The following is a 27108-nucleotide window of genomic DNA, read 5'->3' as shown; positions in this document are numbered from 1 at the left end:
TCCTAAGCTCAGATCCACAGAGTGATATAATGACGGCCTTGTGACATTTGCGCTTGCAAACTGCTCAGCATGATGAGTGTCCCTCCCAGCTTAAGAAACCCCTGTGTTTAGAGGCAGTTATCAAGCTTGCTCAACATTCGCCTCCAAGAGAGACAATATTTCCTGGGCAGCAAACCAATCTGCTTTCTGCCCTGGGAGGAGACACTGTCTCGAACTTACAAGATAATTTTCTACATAAACATCTTTGAAAAGATAGTCTGGAGCAAAAGGTGTCAGAGCCTCTGCTCCCAGGGAGAATATTCTCCCCACACCACCACTCCAGCATGCTGCTATCCTGCGTCTCTGACTGCACCCCACACTCTTGTCTGGTTTGGGAGCTCTGTTGCCTGAAGTGGAATGCCATCCTCATCCCATGTGTGTAAACTCGCAGGCATGCTCTTGTCCTGCTCCTCCCTTTGTCTTTCAAGAATCAGCTCCTCAGGTGAGCCTGACAGCCACGTCACCACCCCCCAAATCCGGGAATTCTGCCCCACCGTTGTGTCCCCAGGGCCGGTGTACACTATCATAGGACTTAATCTGCTCTGTTGTTGTGACCTGTTTATGTGTCTGCTCTCCCAACTCTCAGTGCATGAAAGGCATGGCTGTGTCCTGCCTGTCTCTGATCCCCAGTGACCAGCCCGCAAAGGGAATCATTCAGTTCAGTTCAGTTCAGTCACTCAGTCGTGTCCTACTCTTTGCGACCCCGTGAATCGCAGCACGCCAGGCCTCCCTGTCTATCACCAACTCCTGGAGTTCACTCAGACTCACGTCCATCATTAAGGATCAGTAAAAGAATAAGCGAATCAGTGAAGAGCCTGTTATTTTATAGCCTCTGGCAGCTTCTTATTACTTGGAGGAGCAGGATATAAAATGGATGAAGCTGGAAAATCTGCATGTGGTAAAGGGCAGTTCCAGCAGGGAGTACATACGCATTTTCTATGATCTGGGAGAGGGACCAGAAATCTGTCTTTGGGGAGACCCTCCCCATGTAATGGGACAGGGCGCTTGGCCAAGCCCCCTCTTAGGGACCCAGGCTTGAGGCAGGTAACTACCCAGTGTTGCTGTGAAAATGCAGCCCCAGCTGTAACAGGCCCATTGCTGGTGCTGCAGGCCAAAATGCTAAGCCTTCTGTCTAGCCATCCAGTGATATAAATTGGATGCGTCTTTAACAGTTCTGTGCCCCTGCAAAGAGCACTGTTTTTCTAGGGATTTAGCTATCCTGGACTGGAATGTCTGGTGCCTGAACTGTGATGTTATTACAGACTAAGCCAGTGGTTCTCAGCAGAAGCGATTTTGTCCCCTCGGGATGTTTGGTGACATCTGGAGACATTTTTGGTGTCATCACAGGGGGAAATGCTGCTGGCATCCAGTGGGTACATGGGCAGGCCGGAGATGCTGCTAAACACTGTACAGTGAAGGGACAGCCCCCTGCAAAGAAACCTGCTGCCCCCAGTGCCGGCAGTGCAGAGGCTGAGAAGCCCTGGACTATTGTGATGGCCCTGCCTGGACCATGCAGATCACACATTGCAGAGGAGGTTTTTCTAAACAGAATGAAGCACTCTCGCTGTCAGTCATCCTGGGGCCTGGCCTCTGGAAAGAGGAAACACAGGCCAGGCCAGAAGGGCAGGACTGGCGCCTATGACTGGTGGTAGGTGATCCCAGGGTCAGGGATCGTGGTTGCCCTCGGGGAGCACTGATGACAGACACACCTGTTTTAGGTTTTTCTTTGAGGCTCTTTGTGTTGCCCCAGGACCTCAGTCAAATTCTGTTAAACCCCAAGGCCTAGTGAGGTCTTTTCCTTTTTAAGTGACCATTTAATGAGTACTTTCTACATGCCAGACACCATTCTGCATCAGAGGTGGGCTAACATTTCCTACAAAAGGCCAGATAGCAGATATTTTAGGCTTTGTGAGCTATATGGTCTCTGCTGCTACTACACAACTCTGTTGTTTAAAAAAAAAAAAGCAGCCATGGAGAATATGCAAACAGGTGAATGGTGAGTATAGCTGTGTTCCAAGAAAATTTTATTTACAAAATAAGTGGTGGACTGGATTTAGCCCATGGGCCACAGTCCACCAACCACTGTTCTACAACCTTAGCAAGTGTTAATTAAAGTGCATAACAAGCCTAGGACAGAGACAGTATGTTATTTAGCAGATGTGGTGACTGAGACCCAAATCAGTGCCAGTAACCAGCCAGGCTGCCACTGACCCTGACCCTCACATTCTCTCCCACAATAGCCTTTGGAGGGTCCAGAGCCTGGGCAGTGGTTATCAGGTGGTGAGAGATGACCAGCAGATAAGCCCTGGCGATAGTCCAGAGCTAAAGGGGGGAAACAGCAGTGCGCAGGGATTTGTGACCTGGTCAACATTCCTGGGGGCATCTAGAAATAACAAAAAGAGGGAATCTGATAAAAGATGTGAGCTTTCTGCAGCTCCCCAGGGTGGAACCTGACCTAACTGAAGGCTCACTGGCCCCTCAGTGTTGACCTTTTATGAGCCCATTCTTCACCTACCAGCTTTCACATTCTGATATCTAACCTACAGCACTCTTGCTGTTATTTAAAGCTGCTCTCTCAGTTTTCAAACTTGCCATTTGATGGTGCTTCTCAAACCTGAAGATCTTCATCCAGGCTACTTCTGTCTCCCTTCCAGTTCAGTTCAGTCATTTGGTCGTGTCTGACTCTTTGTGACCCCATGGACTGCAGCACACCAGGCCTCCCTGTCCATCACCAACTCCTAGAGTTTATTCAGACTTATGTCCATTGAGTAGGTGATGCCATCCAACCATCTCATCCTCTGTCGTCCCCTTCTCCTCCTGCCTTCAATCTTTCCCAGCATCAGGGTCTTTTCCAATGAGTCAGTTCTTTGTATCAGGTGGCCAAAGTATTGGAGTTTCAGCTTTAGCATCTGTCCTTCCAATGAATATTCAGGACTGATTTCCTTTAGGATTGACTGCTTGGATCTCCTTGCTGTCCAAGGGACTCCCAAGAGCCTTCTCCAACACTACAGTTCAAAAGCATCAATTCTTCGCTGCTCAGCTTTCTTTATAGTCCAACTCTCACATCCATACATGACTACTGGAAAAACCATAGCTTTGACTAGACGGATCTTTGTTGGCAAAGTAATGTCTCTGCATTTTAATATGCTGTCTAGGTTGGTCATAACTTTTCTTCCAAGGAGCAAGTGTCTTTTAATTTCATGGCTGCAGTCACCATCTGCAGTGATTTTGGAGCCCCAAAAAAGTGTCAAAATCCCCCTTCCAGAGGGGTGTGAAATTCAGTAGGAAGGTCAAGGGCTTTGGAGCCATTGACCAAGCTGCCAGTCACAGCTCCACCACCTACTGATTGTGTGACCTTGAATACAACTCTTAGATTCCCTGAGCTTGCTTACAAAAGGAATGCAGTAACACCCACCAGGCAGGACCCCAGAGCTGTTGGGAGGAATAAATGTGGTAGCTTAAGATCAATGTCTGTTTGTGATGGACTCCCAAGACATGCTGTTTCCCAGGCCCTTCTGAATGGAATAGTCTCAAGTCTTTTTTTTTTTTTTTTTTTTAACCTTAAGGGCTAAAAAGGGCTACCTTTTCAACCTTTTAAAGCAAGTTCACCCTTTCACCTCACCAGAAAACAAATCTAGGGCTCCCTGCATGTCTCCTTTTACTTCTAATGAGATATGTATGGAGATGTGGCATTTCATTTCAGACCAGTTTCACCTCTGAAATCCTACCATCCCAGATCAAGTGCCACCTTCTCCCTGGTGCCTTCCCTGACACCCAGAGCCAAAAGCAAAGAGAGAAACAAACCATTCTTTCCTCATTCACTCAACAAGTATATCTCCAGCTCCTCTCCTGGACTGGGCTTTGTGCCTCTGCCCAAGCAGCCTGCTGGGGGGTGTCACTCCCCACACTGCTGATGTCCTTCTAGATAACTCTCCTTGAGACAAGAAAACGCTCCTTCTCACCCCATACCCCTCGAACACTGCCTTGCTTGCAGCAGGTTCGTGCTCAAACACTACCTTGGAGGAAAACATTTTCCAGTGATAACCTGGCACATTAGCCTTAGCTGGAGAGTGGGCACTTGGTTGTTAACCCAAGAGGTACCTATGCTTACAACACAATTAAGTGAAGGGACAACATTAAATTCCTGCAGTTCTCAATTTTTTCCCCATAATGAGTTTTCTGACCAGGCATCTTTGCACACACAGTCTTCCCTACAGACCTTCTGTGTTAGGTTTTACTCAGTAATGGGGCCTTTCCTACTCCAGCCTTGCCGATGGCAATACACCAAGAGACTCATCAAGAGCTGGTTTGGGAGAGAATGGATATATGCAGGACTGGGTGGTCCCTGAGTCCCTCCGCTGTTCACCGAAACTGTCACACATTGTTAATTGGTTATACCCCAATATGAAATAAAAGGTTAAAAAAAAGCCTAGAGGCTTGGGATGGGGCAATAGGAGAGGCTCAACAGGGAGGGGATATATGTGTACATATAGCTGATTCACTTTGCTGTGCAGCAGAAACTAACACAACATTGTAAAGCAGCTATACTCCAATTTAAAAAGAGAGAGAGCTGGGAGGCTCTTGGGAAATTGCCAGAAAGAAGCACCCAGGGGTGAGGGGCAGGCTGTAAGATCTCACTTCACCACCGCTGTGAGCAATGAGATGTCAACACACGTTCCGGTAGCTCAGAAACCAGTGGAGAGCCTCACTCCAGGTTCAGGGTGCAGGAGATGGAGGTTGAGTGTGGGCTAAGGACACATCTAAGAATGTATGATAGATGCACATGAATGTGGGTGTGTGCGTGCATGCGGAAATGCATGCTTACACCTCTTTCCTGAGTCACCAGGACTAAGCTCGGGGCGGGGTGGGGAGCGAGCAGCTCTCCTCATTCGGTCCCTGCCATCTTGCAGTGCGGCTGCGCTCACTCGATGTTCCTCACTGGGTGCACTTTCTGCCCCACTCCACCCGCCCTCTTTGACCTGCTTTTCTCCTTCTGGCATCTATTCCCTGTTCTTCTTTCCAATACTCATCTTTCTGACTCCTTCAGCTGTCCATTCTACTCTGAAGAATCTGAAAACGGTCATTAGGGCCCCCTGGAGGACCCCTGACATCTCTCCCAGCTGTGTGCTGCCGACAGTAACAATGACTTGAGGATATTGATTTTTTTTTTTTCCCTAGCAACCACGTTGGTCTTTGATCTACATTTCCCATGAGTGTGTTACAAGGAACTGTATCAAATGTTTATTTATGTCAACGGGTCTTAAGTCTATTGTGTTTTCTTTAACCGCTAAGCCTTTTACTGATAACAGAGAAGAAAAGCAAGTTATTTTGGCACAATTTGTTTCTGGCAAGTCTGTATTATTTACTTGGTTGAAAAATCACCGCATTTCCTCAGTGCCTTTTGCTCAGTGTTGTGATGTGTCATGTAGAGTACACAATGCCTGGCATAAAATGAGCATCCACTAAATGTCTGTGGAAATACGCGAGACCGAAATCAGGACACAGACTCCGGTCTCTGCTCAGTTGCTCATGCTTGGGCCAGTTGTCAGCTCTGAGTTTTTGTCGCCTCATCTGCAAATGATTGTGGGGCTTGGCTGCATCAGTGGTCCCCACTGGGGTCCCACCTGGGCAGCAATGACAGTGGACGCTGATTTGAATACTTCACGCAGCCCGACAGAGGCCAGCCCTCATCCACAATCAGGCTGCTCCAGCCAAGGACAACATTAGGTGTCTACGTTTCGGGCTGAGTTATATCAATAGGTCAGGACCCCCATTGTCCCTCCCTTGGTTCAGACTCCGGTGTCCCTCTGGCCCCACTTCCTCCAGTGTCTCACACTCAATTTACTCTCCATGCTCTAGCCAGGACGGCCCTTCTAAAATGCTTTTCTCAGTTTTCTACTCAAAATACTCAATCTGTCTCCTGCTATCTCCAGAGTGAGGTCCCAATTCTGGCCGGCTCATAAGCCCCTCACTCTGTGGTCCATCTCCCCAGCCCCTTTCCTGCTCTCTGAGATCCTTGTTGGTTCCCTGGACCTACCAGCCTAGTTGATCCCTTACACCCCAAAGCTTTTTTAACCTCTTCCCTTTGCCTGGCTAGCTCTTACATATCTTCCAGGCCTCAGCTTGGACATCACCTCCTCCAGGAAGCCTTCTCTGATTCTTTCCCAAGACACTAGGCAAAGTCACTCTCTTCTGTGCTTCATCTCTCTGCATTGTAAGGCCCGATCATGGAAAAAGCAAGAGAGTTCCAGAAAAACATCTATTTCTGCTTTATTGACTATGCCAAAGCCTTTGACTGTGTGGATCACAATAAACTGTGGAATATTCTGAAAGAGATGGGAATACCAGACCACCTGATCTGCCTCTTGAGAAATTTGTATGCAGGTCAGGAAGCAACAGTTAGAACTGGACATGGAACAACAGACTGGTTCCAAATAGGAAAAGGAGTACGTCAAGGCTGTATATTGTCACCCTGCTTATTTAACTTCTATGCAGAGTACATCATGAGAAACGCTGGACTGGAAGAAACACAAGCTGGAATCAAGATTGCTGAAAGAAATATCAATAACCTCAGATATGCACATGACACCACCCTTATGGCAGAAAGTGAAGAAGAACTAAAAAGCCTCTTGATGAAAGTGAAAGAGGAGAGTGAAAAAGTTGGCTTAAAGCTCAACATTCAGAAAACAAAGATCATGGCATCCGGTCCCATCACTTCATGGGAAATAGATGGGGAAACAGTGTCAGACTTTATTTTGGGGGGCTCCAAAATCACTGCAGATAGTGACTGCAGGTATGAAATTAAAAGACGCTTACTCCTTGGGAGGAAAGTTATGACCAACCTAGATAGCATATTCAAAAGCAGAGACATTACTTTGCCGACAAAGGTCCGTCTAGTCAAGGCTTTGGTTTTTCCTGTGGTCATGTATGGATGTGAGAATTGTACTGTGAAGAAGGCTGAGCGCCGAAGAATTGATGCTTTTGAACTGTGGTGTTGGAGAAGACTCTTGAGAGTCCCTTGGACTGCAAGGAGATCCAGCCAGTCCATTCTGAAGGAGATCAGCCCTGGGATTTCTTTGGAGGGAATGATGCTGAAGCTGAAACTCCAGTACTTTGGCCACTTCATGCGAAGAGTTGACTCTTTGGAAAAGACTCTGATGCTGGGAGGGATTGGGGGCAGGAGGAGAAGGGGACGACAGAGGATGAGATGGCTGGATGGCATCACTGACTCGATGGACGTGAGTCTGAGTGAACTCCAGGAGTTGGTGATGGACAGGGAGGCCTGGCGTGCTGTGATTCATGGGGTCACAAAGAGTCGGACACGATTGAGCAACTGAACTGAACTGAACTGATCTAATTTACTGTCTCCTTCCAGACTTTCAGTCTTATTCATACCTTATTCATCATTTCCTCAGCATCTAGTCTAATACTTGGCATTTAATATTTATAAATGTTTGTGCAATAAATATAAATCAGTTTTCTTGGGCTAACTTAAAACTTTGCTTGTTTTCAGATCTGTCTTTGATTAATAAAACAGTGGGAGGGGCTTCCCTGGTGGTTCAGTGGCTATGACTCCACACTCCCGTTGTAGGGGGTGTAGGTTCAATCCCTGGTCAGGGAACTATTAATATATCCCACATGCTTCACCTAATTAAGAGGTCACATTCCACAGCTAAAGACCTGTTGCAGCCAAATAAATATATGAACAAAAATTTTAGAAAACAATTGGGGAAAATTAATTATTTCATTTGTTAAGCCTTCTAAATAATGGTGTCCATGGAGGAGCGCAGAATAAGAGTGATGAATGTGTAGGGTACCATTACTCTCTGGTCCTTTCTAGATAATGATTCCAGAAATTTATTTGCATAACACTTTGGTTCAGGATCAGAAAAAATATCCGAACTAGAAGGGCATCATCCATGAAGAATCTTTAGATTTGTGGATCATAGGAGAATGGGCAGTTACCCAAGTTGGAATCACCAATTTGCCTCTGGGCTTCCTGGTGGCAAAAGCCAAAAGAGGAAACAGCCATTTGCACAAGTGCCTCAGACATGCTACAAAACTTCTTTGTTCCACAACCTTCAGAGTCACCTTTCCTCCTTTCTCAACTTCTCATGCAGTTCCCAGAAGATGGGGTGCCAAGCAGGGGCCTCACTACAAAAGCCCAGGCCCCACTCACCAGTGTCACCACTCCCTGCTGTAAGCAAGTCTCACTCTGGTCGTAACCAGGGAGCCCTTTCTGAGCCAACTGTCCCAGAGGTGGGGGCATCATGACTGCCCTGAAACTAACCACAGGCGTCCTTATGAGGTCTGAATGGGTCTCCTCCCATTCACTCAGAAGTCATGCAGCTGATGTATGTCTCAAGTTAATGATTGCAAAATCATTTAAAAAGCTAAAATGAGCTAAATGAACTATTTTATTTAGAATTATACCAGTTGGGAGGCAACCTTTATGGACAAAAGGAGGTGGCAGCCCGTACTTGTTCCTTCCTGGTTGGCAAAAATCAAATACTTGCCAGGTCATTGGAAAACTTGTACCTTAAAGGGATACTTTTGTTAACTAAAAAAAAGAAAACCCACATAGCTATAAGAATTCCCTGGACTCTGTACACTCACCACCTTGTGAGTGGTTCAATCCCTGGTCAAGGAATTAAGATCCCACAAGCCATGTGGTATGACCAAAAAAAAAAAAAAAGATAAGCACCTAACTTATTTTCCTTAAAAATATTTGTCATACTGATCTAATACCACTTAGGCATATAAGTAAACTGTGGCTTGACTGAAAATGGGAAGAAGTTCGAGTTCAAAATCTAACATGATTTTGCATTATTCCTCTGTGCTATGCATACTACTGTTAGTTTTACATTTTCTTGCCTCCACTGTTTCACTATTGAATTGTGGAAATTAAATCATTTCAGCTCCTTTCTCTGTGCTCTTAGCATCTAACAGGGAACTTCTCTGGTGAGTATTTGTGGAACAGCTACCATATTTCATTGCTTCTAGATGCCATGGATTATAAAATATATCCCACTTACAGAGATGCTATAATGTAAAAAAAAGTTGCATCTGAGAATCACTACAATACAGTCTTTGTCCAGAGCAGGTGCTGGCTCTCATTCCTGGCCATGTGGCGTGGCTGGCTGTGTTCTTGGGCGCCTCAGTAGTGCCTGTGCCCTTCACCCGCTCTGCCCCTGCAGAGGAAGACAGTAACAGAGCAGGAGAGAGGGCCCTTGCTCCCTCTGAGGACACTGTGGGAGCCTGCTGAAACAATCTTGGATCCATTCGCCATGAAAAACCAGACCTTCTCTGCCCAGGGCACCTTCACGCATCTGCTCTGAATTCAGCCCTTTTGCTTTCAATCTTTTCTTCTGATCTGGTTTACCCCAGGCGCTTGCTCCCCTCTCTCTTCATGCTGGGGATGGACTGCCAAGGGCTTTAACTGGCTGCTGGAGGGATGTGCCCTGCCCTCACCTGACTGCCTGGGGCTTGAGACCAGCATGCAGCAGAAAGGGCAAGTTTGAGCACAGCAAGAGGCCCCACAGAGCCCGTGGCAGGACCCCCTCCCAGGCAGCCCTCACCCCACAGTTCCAAGGCCTGTCTCTGCCCCAGGTGTGGAGGGGCACCTGCATGGGGCTGGGCTTATGGAGCTCAGAATTCCCTGTAGCCCAGCCCCAGATTTCTTCCCAGCCCCACTCCACTCCACTCCTAAACCGAAATCAGGGCTCAGCCCAGAGGCTCACAGGGGAGGAGTGCATTCTCTGGGCGGGGCAGCAAGGGATGCTCCAGTGATTTAAGCTGCATGACTGAGGTGGCCACGGCTATGGAACTGCATATCTGTCCCACAGGTGCCAGGAAAGTGCCAGGGTAACTCGTCTGAAGGACAAGCTTGGGAAGAACTTTCTGGCATGCGAAGCCCATGGGACAAGAGCTTGGAACCTTTGGGGGTTTTTTGCTCAATGCCTTTTTTTCTCACAAGGGAAACTCGTTTTGTTTTTCAGAATATGGATGAACCTAGAATATTCTTCAGAGGAGGCAATGGCACCCCACTCCAGTGTTCTTGCCTGGAGAATCCCATGGACGGGGAGCCTGGTGGGCTGCAGTCCATGGGGTCGCTAAGAGTCGGGCATGACTAAGCGACTTCACTTTCACTTTTCGCTTTCATGCATTGGAGAAGGAAATGGTAACCCACTCCAGTATTCTTGCCTGGAGAATCCCAGGGACGGGGGAGCCTGGTGGGCTGACGTCTATGGGGTCGCACAGAGTCGGACACAACTGAAGCGACTTAGCAGCAGCAGCAGCAGCAGCAGAGTATTCTTGCCTGGAGAATTCCATAGACAGAGGAACTTGGCGGGCTATAGTCCATGGGTCACAAACAGTCAGACATGACTAAGTGGCACTTCTTTTTTTAAGAAGGTAGTATGCTGAGACAGATAACAAGTCAGACAGGGAAGGACAAATGTGGTATGTTTTTACTCATATGTAGAGTCTAAAAAATAACTAGTCATAGATACAGAGGACAAACAGGTGGTTGCCACGGGGGAGGAAGGTAGGGAATGAAAAAAAAAAAAGTAATTATGTGAGGTAGGGCTTCCCCAGTGGTGCAGTGGTAAAGAATCTGCCTGCAATGCAATGACCATGGAGACGCGTGTTCGACCCCCAAGTCGGGAAGATGCTCTGGAGAAAGAAATGGCAACCCACTCCAGTATTCTTGCCTGAGAAATCCCATGGACAGAGGAGCTTGGCGACCTACAGTCTTTGGAGTCACAGAGAGGTGGACACGACTGAGCTGAAACAATGCTTATGCTTATGGAAGCTGATGAGTGCTAATTAGGTTTATTGTGGTGACCATTTCACAACATATATGAAACTGTCACACTGGACACCTTTAATATATACACAGTTTTTGCCAATTACACCTCAGTAAAGCTGAAGAATGAGCTAAGAAAATAATAATAAAAATTTAAAAGGGATCCTCCTCACCCATAGAAACTTAGGCAATTCAGAAAAGCATGAAGAGGTAGATCCTTTCTAAGATCTACCTCTCACGTTTGTTTGGTCTTGTAGACTTGACAAGGCAGTTACCCACCGATCAGCTAGTAGAATTCCACCATAACCCCATGACACGAAGGGGAAGAAGGTTACTGGCCCCACTGCGTGCACACTGAGCACCACACACTGCAAGCCCATTTCCGTGCATTATCTTACTGCATCCTCACCACAGCTTGGGAGGAACAGATTCTCAAACTTGAGGGTGCATCAGCATCACCTGGTGGACTTATTAAAGCAGAGGGCTGGGCCCAGCCCCAGAGTTTCTGATTTGGAAGTAAATCTGGTATGGGCCGGAGAACTTGTGTTTCTAACAGTCATACATGGTACTTTCCTTGCTGCTAAAGGACCGGAGGTGAAGTGTTTGCGTTTTTTCTCCCAGACTCCTCCTGTGAGTTTCACTTGCAGTTCGGAGTGTCTGGGAAGAGCATCCAGAGCCCCAGGGGATGCTGATGCTGCCCCATGCCGGTGCCACTGAGGTAGATGGTGTTATGACTCCCATCTTGTAGTTGAGAAAACCACGGTCCAGGGAGGTCAAGTTACTTTCCTAAGGCCACTCACCCAGAAAGTGGCCAAGCTGCGATCTCCAGAAGGTCTGCCTGGTTCTGCGCGTTGTACACTTGCCTCTTCTTCCTCCTGGTTTTCTGCCTCCCCTGCCCCTCACCACCACCCCCCTACCCCCACGACACCACCCCCACCTTTAGGAACAAATGCTAGCTTCCTTGTCTTTTCACCCAGTTGGTGAGGCCAGCTGTGGACACGAAAATGCAGGCACCCAGAACACACAGACCTCAATTCTGCAACTCAGGAAAGATGAGAAATGACGAACGGGTGGACCACAGCACATCCAGGCAAACCCTGGATGTCACAACTTCGAGAAGTAACTGGAACTATAGCACAGATTTAATGAATAAATCATAGTGGGTTGGATTGCTAAGCCTCAAGGGAAACCCCCAAGATGCAGGCATAGCGATTCAGTTTCCTGGTATGAAAAACATGTTGTGGCCCTTCTGGTTCTCTCTCCCTTAAGAGTGCTTTGTGCCTCTTGTCATTCATCCTCAGGTTGGCAGTGGGAATGGGGGAGAAGGCATTGGGATTCTGTGAATTGGCCAGGCTCTACCTTTGGTATAGATAAGAATTCTCCTTAATGAAATCAGCCTTTTAATTGCATGTGTTCCGTAACTTCTGTTTTAAGTTCTCCCTTTAGCTCTAAGTGATAGTCTTTTTTTTTTTTCATTTATTTTTAATTGGATTACAATCGCTTTACAATGTTGTGTTGGTTTCTGCTGTACAACAACAAGAATCACCTCCATGTATATGTTTATCCCCTCCCTCTTGAGACTCCCAAACCCCCACCCCTCTAGGTCATCACAGAGCATGGGCTGAGCTCCCTGTGTAGCAGCTTCCTGCTAGCTAGCTCTTAGTCTGTTTTTCATATTGCCTTTGATCATGAAGTCACATGGTATCTTTGCTGCTGCTGCTGCTGCTAAGTCGCTTCAGTCGTGTCCGACTCTGTGCGACCCCAGAGACGGAAGCACACCAGGCTTCCCCGTCCCTGGGATTCTCCAGGCAAGAACACTGGAGTGGGTTGCCATTTCCTTCTCCAATGCAGGATAGTGAAAAGTGAAAGTGAAGTCGCTCAGTCGTGTCCGACTCAGCGACCCCATGGACTGCAGCCTACCAGGTTCCTCTGTCCATGGGATTTTCCAGGCAAGAGTACTGGAGTGGGGTGCCATTGCCTTCTCCAATGGTATCTTTAACCACTACTAAAGAAGAGAAAGGAAAGAGTTCTTCCTCTAGCTTCCTTGCATGTGTCCCATGTCTAGTTCTAGCTCAGGAAAAATGTCCTAAATCCCAGGGATAGTTTGACTGTAGCAACCAAATATTCCAGCGGATTTAGGACAGAAGAGGCATGGAGGTGGGAGCCTGAAGAACCAATGAGGTTCACCCTGATGGAGGAGCCATTCCAAATTCCCAAAGGAAATCCTTTAAGATAAAGCATCTGTTGTCTGCGAGAGAGGAGAGCAGCTTGAGGAATGTGGTGGCAGTGCCTGGTCATGGGAGTCCTGCCTTGGGCCAAGAAGCTGGGCAGGAGTGCCTAAGAGCCCGGTGCCTGGCACCCCCAGGCTAAGCTGCCATCTTTCCAGAGTCCCCACTCCGGAATGGAGGGGCTGGCCTGGTGAATGCCCCTCAGGGCCCTAACTTGGGGTGAAATGGGGCTTGCTCACTTGCCAGGATGGGGGCTTGACCTCCTCTTCCCCTTACATCCCATCTCCCATGATGTGCATACATGCTAAGTCACTCAGTTGTGTCTGACTCTTTGCAACCCCATGGACTGTAGCCCGCCAGGCTCCTCTGTCCATGGGATTCTCCAGGCAAGAATACTGGAGTGGGTTGCCATTTCCTTTACCAGAGGATCTTCCCGACCCAGGGACTGAACCCACGTCTCTTACATCTCCTGCATTGGCAGGTGGGTTCTTTACCATGAGCGCCACCTGGGAAGCTGGGAAGGTTTGTCTTATTTCTCCCAAGTAGGAACAGTGGCGTTCGTCTGTTTCTGAACTACTCATATTGGAGGACCATCAGAGCAGTGTCTGGCATCCTCAGGGATGGAGCCCAGGTCTGTTCTCTGTTCACATGATGTGTTCTTGGCTTGTTAGTTTCTTACAGTCATTCCTTTCAGTTGCTCTGTTGTTTTGAACACACTGAGGGTTTTTTGGTTGTTTCTTGTGGGAGGGCTGAAAACTCTATCCGGGTAAGGATGACTCTCCCACCCAGCTGGAATTTAACTCTTTTATTGAATATAATGTACGTGCAGAAAAGTGCATGTATCATAAGTAAGCTTGATGGCTTTTCACACACTGAAAACAGCACCCACACCAAGGAACTGAAGGTGACCAGTATCCCCTTCTTTCAATCACCTCCATACCCAAGGGCACCCCTATTCTGCTTTCTAACAGCCCTTGAACAGGCTGGAGTCCAGCCTCCCCTCGTGAGTCAGCCTGACTTGCAGTTGCCCTCCATTTCAGAGTTGGTGGCTCAGCAGGATCAAGTTGGGACTGACTGCAGGGGGCAGGGCACTGACTCAGCACATGCCAACACATACCCGGTGCCGCTCCAATCCCCCCAGGAGGGACACCTGGGGCAGGGTTGGCCCCACCATGGCTGTCAGATGGTCCTCCTGTCTCCAGGAGGCCATCGAGGAGGTCAGTCCAGTGACTCAGTGTGGAGAGGGAAGGGGCTCAAATTCCCTTTCCATGTGCTTCTAGAAGTCCTACCATGTGTTCCTGGCAGCCGGAGGCCTGCAGAGCAGGATGACTCAGCGGCATCTACGTGCAAAGTAGCTGAGGTCTGCACCCTGGGAAAACCAGCACGCGGCCTCGGGTTGGACTTGCCCCATTCGGTGCAGCCCGTGTTGTTTGGAAACGATTTCCCCCGGGCATCTATGCCAGGCTCTCTGTTTACCTGTGTGACTGTGAACACTGATGCCAGCTGCCAGCCTGGACCTGTTTGCCTCCTTACCTATCCTCCATCCGGCCTCTTTCATGGGCCCCCACTGACCTGACTCCACATCACGTGTGTGCTCACTTCACTAATAAAAAGCCAGGTTTGCCTCTGTGCTCACCCCCATGCATGTCTTGCATCCTTAGACTCTGCCCTCTGCTCCCTCAGCAAAGAGCCACCCTAACTGTCTGGGGTAGGAGGGACAGAGGGCTGGCCAGCACAAGGGGCCAGGAAGAAATGCTTCTGGATTAGTCGATGTGGGTGTACAGAGGCCCTCCCCAGGGAGCCCCATGTCATGCCTAAACGGCAGTAAGATTTTCCTCCTCTGCCTCTTGACATGGTGTCTCTCTGCTCTCCATGACTTCCTCGCTCCACTCTGTAGGCTGTCCTACAGAGGCAGGGAGCCCCGGAGAGATGTGAGTGGTGTCTCCACTCTACCTGGGAAGCCAGGAGAAGAGGTGGGGCAGGTTTCCTCTGACTCAGGCTAGAGAGGTCTTGGGAATCATCCGGTCAGAGGTTCTCTAACAGACTGCCTAAGGATCACCTGAAATAGACACGTTTTTCAGGTTCCCTCCCTCCCCCAGGTCCAGGCTGAGGCCCAGAAATCTGCATATCTGGAAGGCATTCCAGGTGATTCTGATGCAGGTGACCCCAAGCCATAGCTTGAGGAACACTGATCAAACAATCCCTTCCCCAAGTCACAGGTGGGAAGAAAGCGAGACCCCGAGGGTTCACACCAGACCATATGGAATGAGGTGCAGACCTCAAGTCCCTGCTTCTTTCCACGCCTGCCCTGCTCCTGTCTCCTCCCACACGCCGCCTCCGCCGGGAGGGGTGAGGTGGGCGGGCTGATACCCAGACTCTGTGGATTCCTCCTTCGACAGGGCTCTTGCCCCGCCCTGCCCTGCCCTGTTACTGCCATCACTTTAAACTGGACATTAAGACACAGAATGGTGTTTCTTCAAGGGCCAAGTGTCTTCCTGCCTCTCTCCTATTTTTTCTCTTGCACCCCTTATCACCCCCGACTCTCTTTAAAACACAGATTACCCCCAACCCCACCCCTCCATCCATGAGACAAAGTGGGAAAGCCTGGCCGCCTCCTCCATGCTCCCCTGTTGGACCCACCTTATCTTTCTGACAGTCTATCCCTCCCCCCGTAACAACATCTCTGTATGTCTTCCCTCAAATGCCATCTTGCTCTTTCTTGCCTCCATTCATGTGACGCCATCATCAACTTGGCCAGTAGCACTTCCTTCTGGCCATACTGAATCCTCCCCATCCCCCAAGGTCCACGTGAAAGCCCTCTTCCTTCAGGAAGTTTTTCTTAACCATCCAGTCCTAGCATTCTTCTTCTCTGAACCATCAGAGCACTCAACCGTTTACTTGTTATCTGCTTTTATTACCTATTATATTCTGCTTTGAATTGTGAGCTTTAAGTAATTCCAGCTACAGACCACAGCCTACCAGCCTACGCTTCTAATTATCCACCCACTTAGCAATGTGCTTTGCACATAATAAGTAAGTAAGGGATGTTAGCAGTGATGGAGCCTTGCAGTGCTAGAGGCCAGGAGACCTTGGCCTGGAGGCAACTAACTGATTAGCTCAGGGAATTTTCTAAGCCTCTTGGGCTAGCAAACATCTAAAGGCTAACTAGAAAATCCAAGTCAGATCTTTCTCTGGATTCTGCTTCCTCTGTTGTAATGGACTTCCCTGCCTGTCACCACCCCTCCTGTGCCAATGTGGCCAGTTCCACCCTCCTGCTCCCCACAGCAGTCTCTCTTGCATATCCCTTGTCACTCAGTCCCAAACAAGACATTATTAATATCCCTGTACTTGCCCGTGGACCCTGGGGCTTGGCCCTCATCCCCTATTCCAGCTGATGACCAGTTCCCATTCACTGCACACACATGAGCTGAGCCTATTTCAAGCTGCTTATCTCAAAACCCTTTTGCACACCCTTGACATCCCTGTCTCTCCATTTAAGATAACCATTCCTCTTTTACTGAGATCGACCATCACTGCTTGGTCCCTTGCTTGCCTACAAACATGACAATAAAAAGTTAATGCTAAACACACTGGCAGCTTCAGTTCTGGGACCTGGGCCTAACTTTCAGAAAGGAGCCCTTTATTCTTTGTTTATTGTAGGACGAACGTCCTACAGAGGAGAAGGGCACTCTCCTGCTTAGGGCCCCTGCAGGCTGAAGGGAACCTGAGCATCCTCACCTGGGTGGTTTGCAGGAATCTGAAAACCTTAACACTGTGACTCGCAATTCACAATTCGAATGCACGAAGCAGGCTCAGCTCCTCGGAGAAAGAGCTGTCGGTGACACATGTGGGGCAAGTCTTTAGGGAGGACTTTGTGTCCTCCTTTAACAAGACCAGAACTGCTCTCCCTAACCCCCTAGATAATCTCCACAAAACAAGAAGTTTCTCTTTAAATATAGCCATCTCTTCAAAAAAAATAAAGATTGCTACTTACCTATATAGGTCCACTTGGATCCTGCAAAGAAGAAAACAAAGGAAGTAAGTACAATTGAGCTTGAACAAGTTAGAGAAAATACGACAGATTTTACTATTATTATCTGGGGGATGGGGGCATGCCACACAGCTTGTGGGATTTTAGTTCCCCAACCAGAGATTGAACCCAGGCTCTCAGCAGTAAAAGCTCTGAATCCTAACTACTGGACCACCAGGGAATTCCCCAGATTTTTGTTTTAAATGGGCGAAATTGAAAAGGAGGTAGATGCTGAGAACTTCAAAATTTTCATTGTGGAGAAAAGGGAATAAACCCTTTTGCACTGTTAGTGGGTATGTAAATTGGTACAGCCACTATGGAAGAGAGTATTCAGGTTTCTCACAAAAATTAAAAACAGAACTACCATATGATCCAGAAATTCCACTCCTGGGTATTTATCCAGAGAAAACAAAAACTAATTAGGAAAGCTATATGCACCTCCTTGTTCATTGCAGCATTATTTACAACAGTCAAGATATGGAAAGAACCCAAGTGCTGCCCATCAATAGAGGAATGGATGAAAAAGATGTATGATATATATATATACACACACACATATACACATGTACACACACACATACACACCATGGAATATTACTCAGCCATTAAAAGAATAAAATATTGCCATTTATGACAACATGGATGAACCTAGGGGGTATTATATTAAGTGAAATAAGAGAAAGATAAATACTGTATGAGTTCACTTATATGTGGAATCTAAAAAGAATGAACAAACAAGACAAACAGTTATAGATACAGAAAAAAATGGTTGTCGCAGGAGAGGTGCATAAAGGAGAGGAAATAAATAGGTAAGAGAGATTAAGAGGTATAAACTTCCAGTTACAAAATAAATGAGTCACCAATATGAAACGAACAGTGTGAGAAATACAGTCAGTAACTGTAGTATCTGTGGATGGTGACATATTTTAAATGTATAGGAAAAAACCACTAATCTATATATCAGGAAATAACATACTGTTGTAGGTCGATATACTTCAAACTCACTCATAGAAAAGGAGATCAGATTAGTGGTTCCCAGAGGGAAGGGGTTGGGGCAGGGGGAACTGGATAAAGGTGACCAAAAGGTTCTAACTTCCAGTAATAAGTCCTAGGAATGTGATGTATTAATACAACATGATAAATATAATCAACATTTGCTATATGTTACATATGAAAATTGTTAACAGAATAAATCCCAAAGAGTTCTAATCACACGGAAAAATTCTTTCTATAAATTTTGTACATGTATGAGATAATTAGATGTTTGCTAAACTTATTGTGATAATCACTTCATGAAATATATGTCACATCATTATACCACACACCTTAAATTTATACAGTGCTTTATGTCAAGTGTATCTCAATAAAACTGGGAGAAAAAAATTAAACACACCATCTTTCTCAGAGTCTGTGTCGGAACAACTGCCTCTCAGAGCACCTGGCTTCCAGGGAAGGGGCACAAGGCAATGATTCTCTGCAGGGGTCCAGGGGTCAGGGAGGGGGCTTCTTCATCAGAAGCCTCCCGTATATCTTAGAAAAGCCACATTTCACTATCCAAATAGTTAATAAATTCACAAGGCTCAAAACTCAAGAGCCGCCAAGAGGAACACAGTGAGAGCACTTCCTACCACCCAACCTCCCTGCTTCATCAGACTCAACCAGTTTCACAGCTGATGGGAACCCTTGCACAGTGTGACTGCATACAGGTGTCTGTATTCTCTTCCCTTCTTTTTTTCACACAAATGCTGGCCTCTGGGAAATGCTGTTTTGCGTCTTGCTTTTCCCCCACTTAACAACGCAGCCTAGAGAAGAGTTCAAGCTCATTCCAAAAGGAAGGTTTTTATTTAAGGAAGCTGCCACCATCATCATCGGAGTTAGAATTCCATGGGTGGCAGCAATGTGGATGAGAGGCCCTGCCAGGACTGTCATGAAAGTCACCTGTCGCCTCCCACTCACACCCTTCACTCATAAAAGTCCTTCATGCAACAACTAAATATAGTTTTAAAAAGTCATTGCACAGATAACCAGCAGGGACCAATGGTATAGCATAGGGAGCTATAGTCAGTATTTTGTAATAACATATAAGGATAAAGAATCTGAAAAAGAATATATATGTATATATGTATCTGAATCACTTTGTTGTACACCTGAAACTAACACAACGTTGGAAATTAACTACACTTCAATTTTTTAAAAAGAAAGTCGTTGTGGAGCTATGCTCTTGACACACTTCCCTCTTCATCTCCAGGAAGAGCCTGAGACCCTGAATGGAGACTCGGGGTGTCTGTCTTAGGACACATTACAGGGAGGAGACTGTTCATCGCCTATGTTCCTGTCTCTCAGCTTCACCAGGTGCTTCCAGGATTCTGGGCCCATCAGGGTTGAGCTGCAGGAGGAAGACTCACATCTCCTTTCTCTCGGGAATTGATTTGCAGTAAAACTTACCTGACCAGTCACCTGGTGCTCACTTCTCACAACTGGGCATTTCCTACTCAGGCCGATAGGGCTTTTGAAAAACTTAAGAGAATTTTACTTGTTTTTCTTCGTAAACTGGTTAATCACCTATTTTTTAAAATTGCTTTTCTGTTTCATTTCTTTGTCTCAGTGTTTTTAATTTTCAAATTCAATTATTTTGGTAATTTTTTCAAATTACACTTGTATGTGGTTTAAAGAGTCAGATGGTTCTATGCATATCAGGCTTTCAACGAAATATCAGTCCCCTAACACTCCTGAGTCACTTTCCTGTTCCCTATGGCAACCACTTTGAATTCTTTTAACATAATTCTTTTGGCATTATCTCCACAACTCTATAAAAATATACCTATATTGAGTCTTCATGATTTGCTTAGGTTTAGGCATTATTTGTTGACAGCCCACTTTGGAAGAGAAGGACTAAGGGCTCTTTCACACACCCATCTCCTTGATTTCTAGATAAAGCAGTGGAAGACCATAAGGCAAAGTGGATCAGTGCCTGTTAAGAAGCATTTCTCCACATTTCCCATCCCTTCCCATGAACTTAGAGAATCTTTGAGCTAGAGGCGGTAGTACAGACCCCTTAGAGTATTTGCTGCCTTTCCTCATTAAAAATGCCCATAAGCTTGAACACAAGAAATTTCACGTACAGTTAATTTCATAGGAGGTCCATAGAACCGTGCTGGTTTTTTGTTCTGTGTGTTTTTTCCTTTTTCTTTATTTTACTGTAAACTTCTTTGCCACAAGCATTTTTGCCACAAATTTTTGTTGCATAATTAACTGGCAGTAAGACATTTCTGCCATGAAAGATCAAATAACTGGTTGACAATTTTTGGTTTGGCAGTTGGATTTCTACTACATTAGCATTCCAATGCATTAGCATTTCTTCCAGTTAGTGATGTTATTGATGGCTTTATCCAGCTGACCAATGATGATCATTAGTACCAAGAATTGGTTTCTTACTTTGAAACAAACTACACTGGCGGAAAAAGAGGCCGAGGGCCTCAAAGGTTGAGCCAATGTTTCCCACAACTTTGAAACATCTACCAACAGATAGGTGGCAAGATGCCAAGAATCCACCACAGGGTAGAGGCTTTCACACTGCAACACAAAGCTCAGGTATAAACATGCACCCGCATACTTGGAAACCGGTACCTCTCTTAAGGAAGGAAAAGTGTGATGCTGATTGAGGAGATGAATCAACAACAAACAAACAAACAAAAAGTATAAAACACTATGAACGAAAGACTTGGAAGGCGAATGCTTAGGTACAGCCCACAAGATAAAATCAGTTATTTGCACAGTATTACTATGAATCTACATACATTTTAAAATATATCCAAATATTTTATATTTGTAAGAAAGTCTTTTAAATTTTTATTTATTTCTTATGTTTCATTATGTCCTTTAAAAATTTTATTGGAGTAGATTTACAGTGATGTGCTAGTTCCAGGTGTATGCAAGCTGAGTCAGTTATATATACACACACACATATATATATATATCTCCACGGCTTTTAAGATTCTTTTCCCATGCAGGTCCATTACAGAGTACTGAGTAGAGTTCCCTGTGCTTTACAAGAGTCCTTATTAGTCATCAGTTTATGTATAGTAGTGTGTATATGTCAATCCCAATCTCCCAATTTATCCCTCCTCACCTTTTCCTCTCCAGTAACCATAAGTTTTTGTACACTTGACTCTATTTCTGTTCATTATGTCTTTTTTGATGTCCTGCTTTTACTTTTTATTATTTTATTTTCTACAGCAAAATTGCCTAATGGGCCAATTAGTTACGCCTTGAAAATGCTTGTGGCAAAGATGTGTACCATGAAAGTATCCAGGACCCCACTGCCTGCTGCCTGCCAAGTCACTTCAGTCGTGTCCAACTCTGTGCGACCCCATGGACTGCAGCCTACCAGGCTTCTCTGTCCATGGGATTCTCCAGGCAAGAACACTGGAGTGGGTTGCCATTTCCTTCTCCAATGCATGAAAGTGGAAAGTGAAAGTGAAGTCACTCAGTCGTGTCTGACTCTTAGCGACCCCATGGACTGCAGCCCACCAGGCTCCTCCATCCATGGGATTTTCCGGGCAACAGTACTGGAGTGGGGTGCCATTGCCTTCTCCCCCAGGACCCCACAGACCCCCTGAAACCTACTATGGACTGGACAGGGCTTAATAGTCCCTAAATTCACGTCCTCTGAATCAGCAGTTAGATGAAGACATTCAGAACCATGGTGAGCCCAAACTTCTATGTGACCCCCAAGTTTACTGCTAGCCTCTTATTGAAACAATAGTGAAAAGGGGGAAAAAAAAAAACATGGCTTGGGAACCAAGCTACAGAAAACTTCAAACCACTTTTCTGAACATTTTCCTTTGGTGTTCTGTTTGAGGAGTTTTATTAAAATACAGCCATGGATTTCAGAGGCAGAGGAAGCCAGAGGATTGTCACTTAGCTGGCCAGAGCACTTGGAGGCCCAGGATGTAAAATCTCACAAGGAACAGGGAATTTCATCTCAGTGCTTCCCTGGAGAGACACAGGCCACTCAGTGATCCTGGAGGCCACCAGGAAAAAACATCTGCGACTGCTGAGTGGTCCTGCATTGGCCAGAAATTTTAATTGCACCTGCACCAAAATCAAACCATGGCCTTAAGAGCCTATATCTTCTGCTCCCTTCCCTGAAGCTTGCTGAGCTGAGGTTTCCATACTATTGCAGCGCTCATCCTCAGATGCGGCATCAGCACAACGCTCTGGTAAGCTCAGTGAGATCGCGTGCCTCTGGGACTGTAAGGCCTCAAGGACGCAGGCCTGGGGACATGTACTTAAAAAGCAGCAGAGCAATCTTTCCTGCCCTCGTTTCGCTGAGCGACCCTGCTTGGACCTCAAGACTCAGTGCTTTGGGTATAAATGGCCATGTCTGGAGGGGCTTGAAAGCTGGAGTCTGGAAAAGAGAGGCACCGTAAAATGAAGGGGAGGGTGATCTGGGTCGGGGGTCTCACTGGATGAAGTCAGTGCCCAGTTTGGTTCATTGTCTGCTAGAACTGAGGTCAAGAAAACTTGATAAAGGAAGGGTGCACCTTTGCTGTATTTGGAAATGGCCCCTCCTGGTTTCCCACCTCTCACTTTAGGGGCAAGGGTCTTCACAGAATTAAATTGCGCTCCCCTCCTCAGGCAGGCCAGGCAAAGGCCCCTCCCTGTGGCTGCACCTCAGTGGCTTCCTGGGGGCATCTGTTCTGAGAAGGTTATCACTTCTTTCCAGGTGGATGCCTGTTAGAACTTGCAGCCCCAGCTTATCCTGGGCAGGGAAAATGTCCTGGCTGCTTTCGGAGGAAATGATATTTACAAAGATTCAGGTCAGGGGTTCTGGGCCCTGCTTGCTCCCTGTCCTGGATGCTAGAACCTTCCCTGACTAACTGATGTCCAGGGACCCCAAAGTCGCCCAGCTCTCCACACCAGGCTCAGGCAGAGCAGGTTCTAAAGAATTCATAGAAATGTTACCCCCACCCCCTCCCCCAGCAACTGAGAGTCCCCAGGTTATCTCTGGAAGATGCTTGACTTTTATTATGCCCTCTCCCTCCCTGACCCCGAAGTTTGCCAGTGCCAGTCTGGCAAATTCAGGTGTTCCAGGAAGATCCCCTGGAGGAGGGCATAGCAACCCACTCCAGTATTCTTGCCTGGAGAATTCTATGGACAGAGGAGTCTGGCGGCTACAGTCCATCAAGTTGCAAAGAGCTGGACACAACTGAGTGACTTAGCATGCACGCAGGCAGAGGACAGACCACTTTCTCACCCACTGCCCCCGTTAACCCCCTTAACACCACACTTGGGTTAATACTGACACTTTACATCTCAGTGAGTTTTGCTTTGACTAAAAAGCCAAGAAACCTGCCTGAGGAACAACAGAATAAAAGCTGTGTTCTTAGAATCAAGGGGGTAAGCAGGCTGGCTGCTCAGTGTAGAGTGAAAGTAAAAATTTTTTTTTTAACTGAAAACTTTCCCCAGCCCAAGTGGGAGAAGGGAAAAGAGAGAAGGGCAAGGAGGAAGGGGAGAGGAGGGTCCAGAGGGTCAGAGAAGCACAGCGGGGAGGAGGAGCTGCCCCCAGAGTGAGGGGAGAAACAGGCTTTCAGAAGAGGGTCGGTAAAGGGCTTCTCTCTCATCTTGGAGCTAAAAGGGAGATTTCAAGTCAGACTCTGGGTTTCAGTGCAGCTTTCTTCAGAGGGGAATATATATTAAAGTCTGCAGTTTTATAAACTAATTTCCACTTTTATAATTCCTTTCTCCCATCTACTTTCTCTGGAAGATAACTACCAAGCATATCAAGCCAGCTAGTGGACTCGAACTGAATTAAGAGGAGTTACAAAGCTGCTGACAGCCAGGCTCCCTCTGCCTCTCCTACCATGCCCCATGGGCACCATGCCCTCTGATGGGAGGGGCTCCAGCTTTCATGCCTCTGAGCAGAACCAACTTCTCACCATCACCACCCAGCCAGGGACTATGGACTGGCAGCCATTCTAGTCACTCTGGGCTCTTCTAGGAATGTTTCAACCTATCCTGGGTCTAGGAATGGTCACCGGAGAAGGCAATGGCAACCCACTCCAGTACTCTTGCCTGGAGAATCCCAGGGACGGGGGAACCTGGTAGGCTGCCGTCTATGGGGTCGCACAGAGTCGGATACGACTGAAGCGACTTAGCAGCAGCAGCAGGAACGGTCGCACCTACAAATGTCCATACAAACATTTGGGGCAAACTCTGTCAAGGGCACTAGCCACCATCTGTTACTCAGGAAGTTTCTGTAAGTCACCATCTACTCCTCCAGAAAAGGGCTCACCCAGCTGTGGAGACCCAGGCAGAAGCCCTCACTTAGCTGCTGGCTGTCTACCGGCTTCCCTGATGGCTCAGAGGGTAAGGATCCGCCTACAATGCCGGACACACAGGAGAGCCAGGTTCGATCCCTGGATCGGGAAGATCCCCTCAAGGAGGGCATGGCAACCCACGCCAGTATTCTTGCCTGGGGAATTCCATGGACAGAGATGCCTCGGGGGTTACAGTCCATGGGGTCCAAAAAAGTGGGACACAACTGAGCAACGAACACCACAGCTGCTGGCTGCAACTCACCTCCCAGACACAAGCCCTTCTACCATCTCCTGCTACTGGCTGGGCAGCACCAGCCTCCATCCGTTCAGGGTTCAAAGCCCTAACTACACTCAGAAATAAGTTTATGCACGCTCGTCTGAGGGCACGTCGCGCACACACGTATAACTTCAGAGTAGTAGAGCCCTTCTGGAGAAAAACGGTGATTAGGATGAGGTGCATCATCTCTTTGACTTGGAGGTAAAACTTAATGGTAAAGAGTCTCTCCTCCAAAGGAAAGCACCCACCGCTGTGCGAACCCTCCCTGGTAAAAAGGCTGCTCAGGAACACCCCAGACACTCCTCTGCCGCCTGCATGTGGATCGGGGCACAATATTTTACCTCCTAGTTCTGTTTCTCCTACCCGGGTTAGCAAATTCCCAAGCCACTTCTCCAGCGCTGCGGGTGGGTGTTGGGGGATGTACTCCCAGAAACGTATTTTAATGCGAGGACAATGTGCGGCAAACCGCTCCCCCACTACCCCGCCCACCCTGCGAAACCAGAAAGGATCCTGCATTCCAAAGGAAAATGAAGCATCCTTTGTAAAAACGTGCTGTTGGAGACCCTGCAGGTCCTTCTCGGCTCCCCGCAAATGATTTTACTTTAACGAGCCGCGTGAGGACTCCTCCTGCCCAGGTGTGGCTGAGCGTTCGGGATTGTTCGGAAAGAAGAGGCAGAAGAAACTTTACCGTTGAGCGGGGCTGGGCTGGAAGGCTGTTCCTTTAAGACCAGGAGCAGGAGCACGGCCGCCGCGTGTAGGCTGCGGAGAGGCATCTTCGGGCGGCTCCCGGCGCGGGCGGAGAGCGCGGGTTGCGGGCGGCTGAGATCCTTCTCGCCCTCTGGCTCGGGCGCTGGGACCGGCGCGGCTCTCACCGGGATCTTGTGAGCGCAGCCAGGGCGTCGCGGCCAGCACCTCTGTTCTTTGGGCTCCTGGCCTCCCGCGGGCTGCCTTTATGGAGCGACTCAGCCCCAAACAGATGATGTCACCGGGGGTGGGGGGTGGGGTGGGGGGAGAACGCCCTGCCTACAGGAGGTCTGGCGCCCCAGTTCCAAGGTGAGTTGTAACCCTGACTTAAGCCGCTCTCCGCGGGGCAGTGGTCCGGGCGCTCCTCGAGCCGGGGCTGGCGCGGAACCCAGTTCTCCGTGGAAGCCGCGGGCGGGCGGGGGAGAGATACGCCTGCCTGGACCCAGTGGGGAGGGGTGCGTCCAGAGACGCGCTTCAGTGGCCACGACCTTGGACTGTCATTGCCTCTACTTGAGAAGCCTCCTAAGTACAATACCAGTCTGGGCCAGAGACTCTTTCTGTGCCTCCATCGTGTGCTTGCCTGGACTGGGCACACCTTACGGACTGGACGAGACACCTATGGATTAGGAGGGTGGGCTGCATTCAAATTCAGAATTTCTGTGGACTGTACAGTCAATTCACAGAAAAGTCCTGAAAAGGTCTTACCTTTGAAATATAGACGCAAAGAAATTAACAGGTAAATAGCTCGGGGTTGAGGGTGCACTGTGAAATAGAAATAGATACGTAGGTAAAAAGAAGAAATGAACAGCTTTGCTAAGCAATCAGACTTTCACCTCAGAGCAGATATAACTAGTTCATAATATCAGTCTTTCTCTAGGAAGCTGGGGAGGAAGGAGGGGGTCCCTTTTCTGGGCACTTGGATGAAAGAAAGGGACTTGCATGATTTCTTGAGCTCCTACTTGATTTCCCAGGTGGCACTAGTGGTAAAGAGCCTGCCTACCAATCTGGGAGACATTAGAGATGCTGGTTCGATCCCTGGGTTGGAAAGATCCCCTGGAGGAGGGAATGGCAACCCACTCCAGTATTCTTGCCTGGAGAATCCCATGGACAGAGGAACCTGGTGGGCTCTCAAAGGGTCTCAAAGAGTTGGACCTGACTGAAGCGACTTAGCATGCAGGTCACTCAGTGTAAGACTGTGTACCAGGCATTTTGCCTCTTGGCTCAGATTCATGTTGGTGTTGTTATCAGCACCTGTTGCTCATTTTTGCTCACTTGCCTCGCATGTCTATATTCTTTTAAATATATATACAGTGTGTTAAAGTTAGTTGCTCACTTGTGTCTGACTCTTTGGGACCCCATGGACTGTAGCCTGCCAGACTCCTCTGTTCATGGGATTCTCAGGCAGGAATACTAGCATGGGTTGCCATTTCCTTCTCCAGAAAATCTTCCCTACCCAGGGATCAAATCCAGGTCTCCATCTAGTCACATGCTGATACTTGTTGTCTGATCCCCCTTGTATTTAGTCCACGTTCAGTCGTGAAGTCAAAGGTCTTACTAATGTGCTGCCTCTGGCGTTCATTGAATTTTCCTGCTGCTGCTACTGACACTTGCTGTTCCCACCACCAGTCTTGTTATTGGTGCTTCTGACTTCTGTGGGTCCT

At 47.6% G+C, this 27108-nt stretch overlaps 1 protein-coding gene across 2 annotated transcripts in view; it reads right to left on the bottom strand.

Annotated features, from left to right (window-relative positions):
• Positions 1-26452, bottom strand: part of CA12 (carbonic anhydrase 12) — a 65515-nt gene extending 39063 nt beyond the window's left edge. For both annotated transcript variants that reach the window (XM_027553803.1, XM_027553804.1), the window contains exons 1-3: positions 26153-26452; positions 25392-26063; positions 17069-17089 (exon numbers count right to left, since the gene is read on the bottom strand). In XM_027553803.1, the coding sequence (XP_027409604.1) occupies positions 17069-17089; positions 25392-25476 (106 nt within the window). In that variant the 5' untranslated portion in view covers positions 25477-26063; positions 26153-26452. The remainder of the gene's footprint in view (positions 1-17068; positions 17090-25391; positions 26064-26152) is intronic.
• Positions 26453-27108: the final 656 nt, after the last annotated feature.

Source organism: Bos indicus x Bos taurus, chromosome 10, assembly GCF_003369695.1.
Source record: "Bos indicus x Bos taurus breed Angus x Brahman F1 hybrid chromosome 10, Bos_hybrid_MaternalHap_v2.0, whole genome shotgun sequence".
NCBI classification, from domain to species: domain Eukaryota; kingdom Metazoa; phylum Chordata; class Mammalia; order Artiodactyla; family Bovidae; genus Bos; species Bos indicus x Bos taurus.
This window is presented reverse-complemented; position numbering and strand designations above follow the sequence as displayed.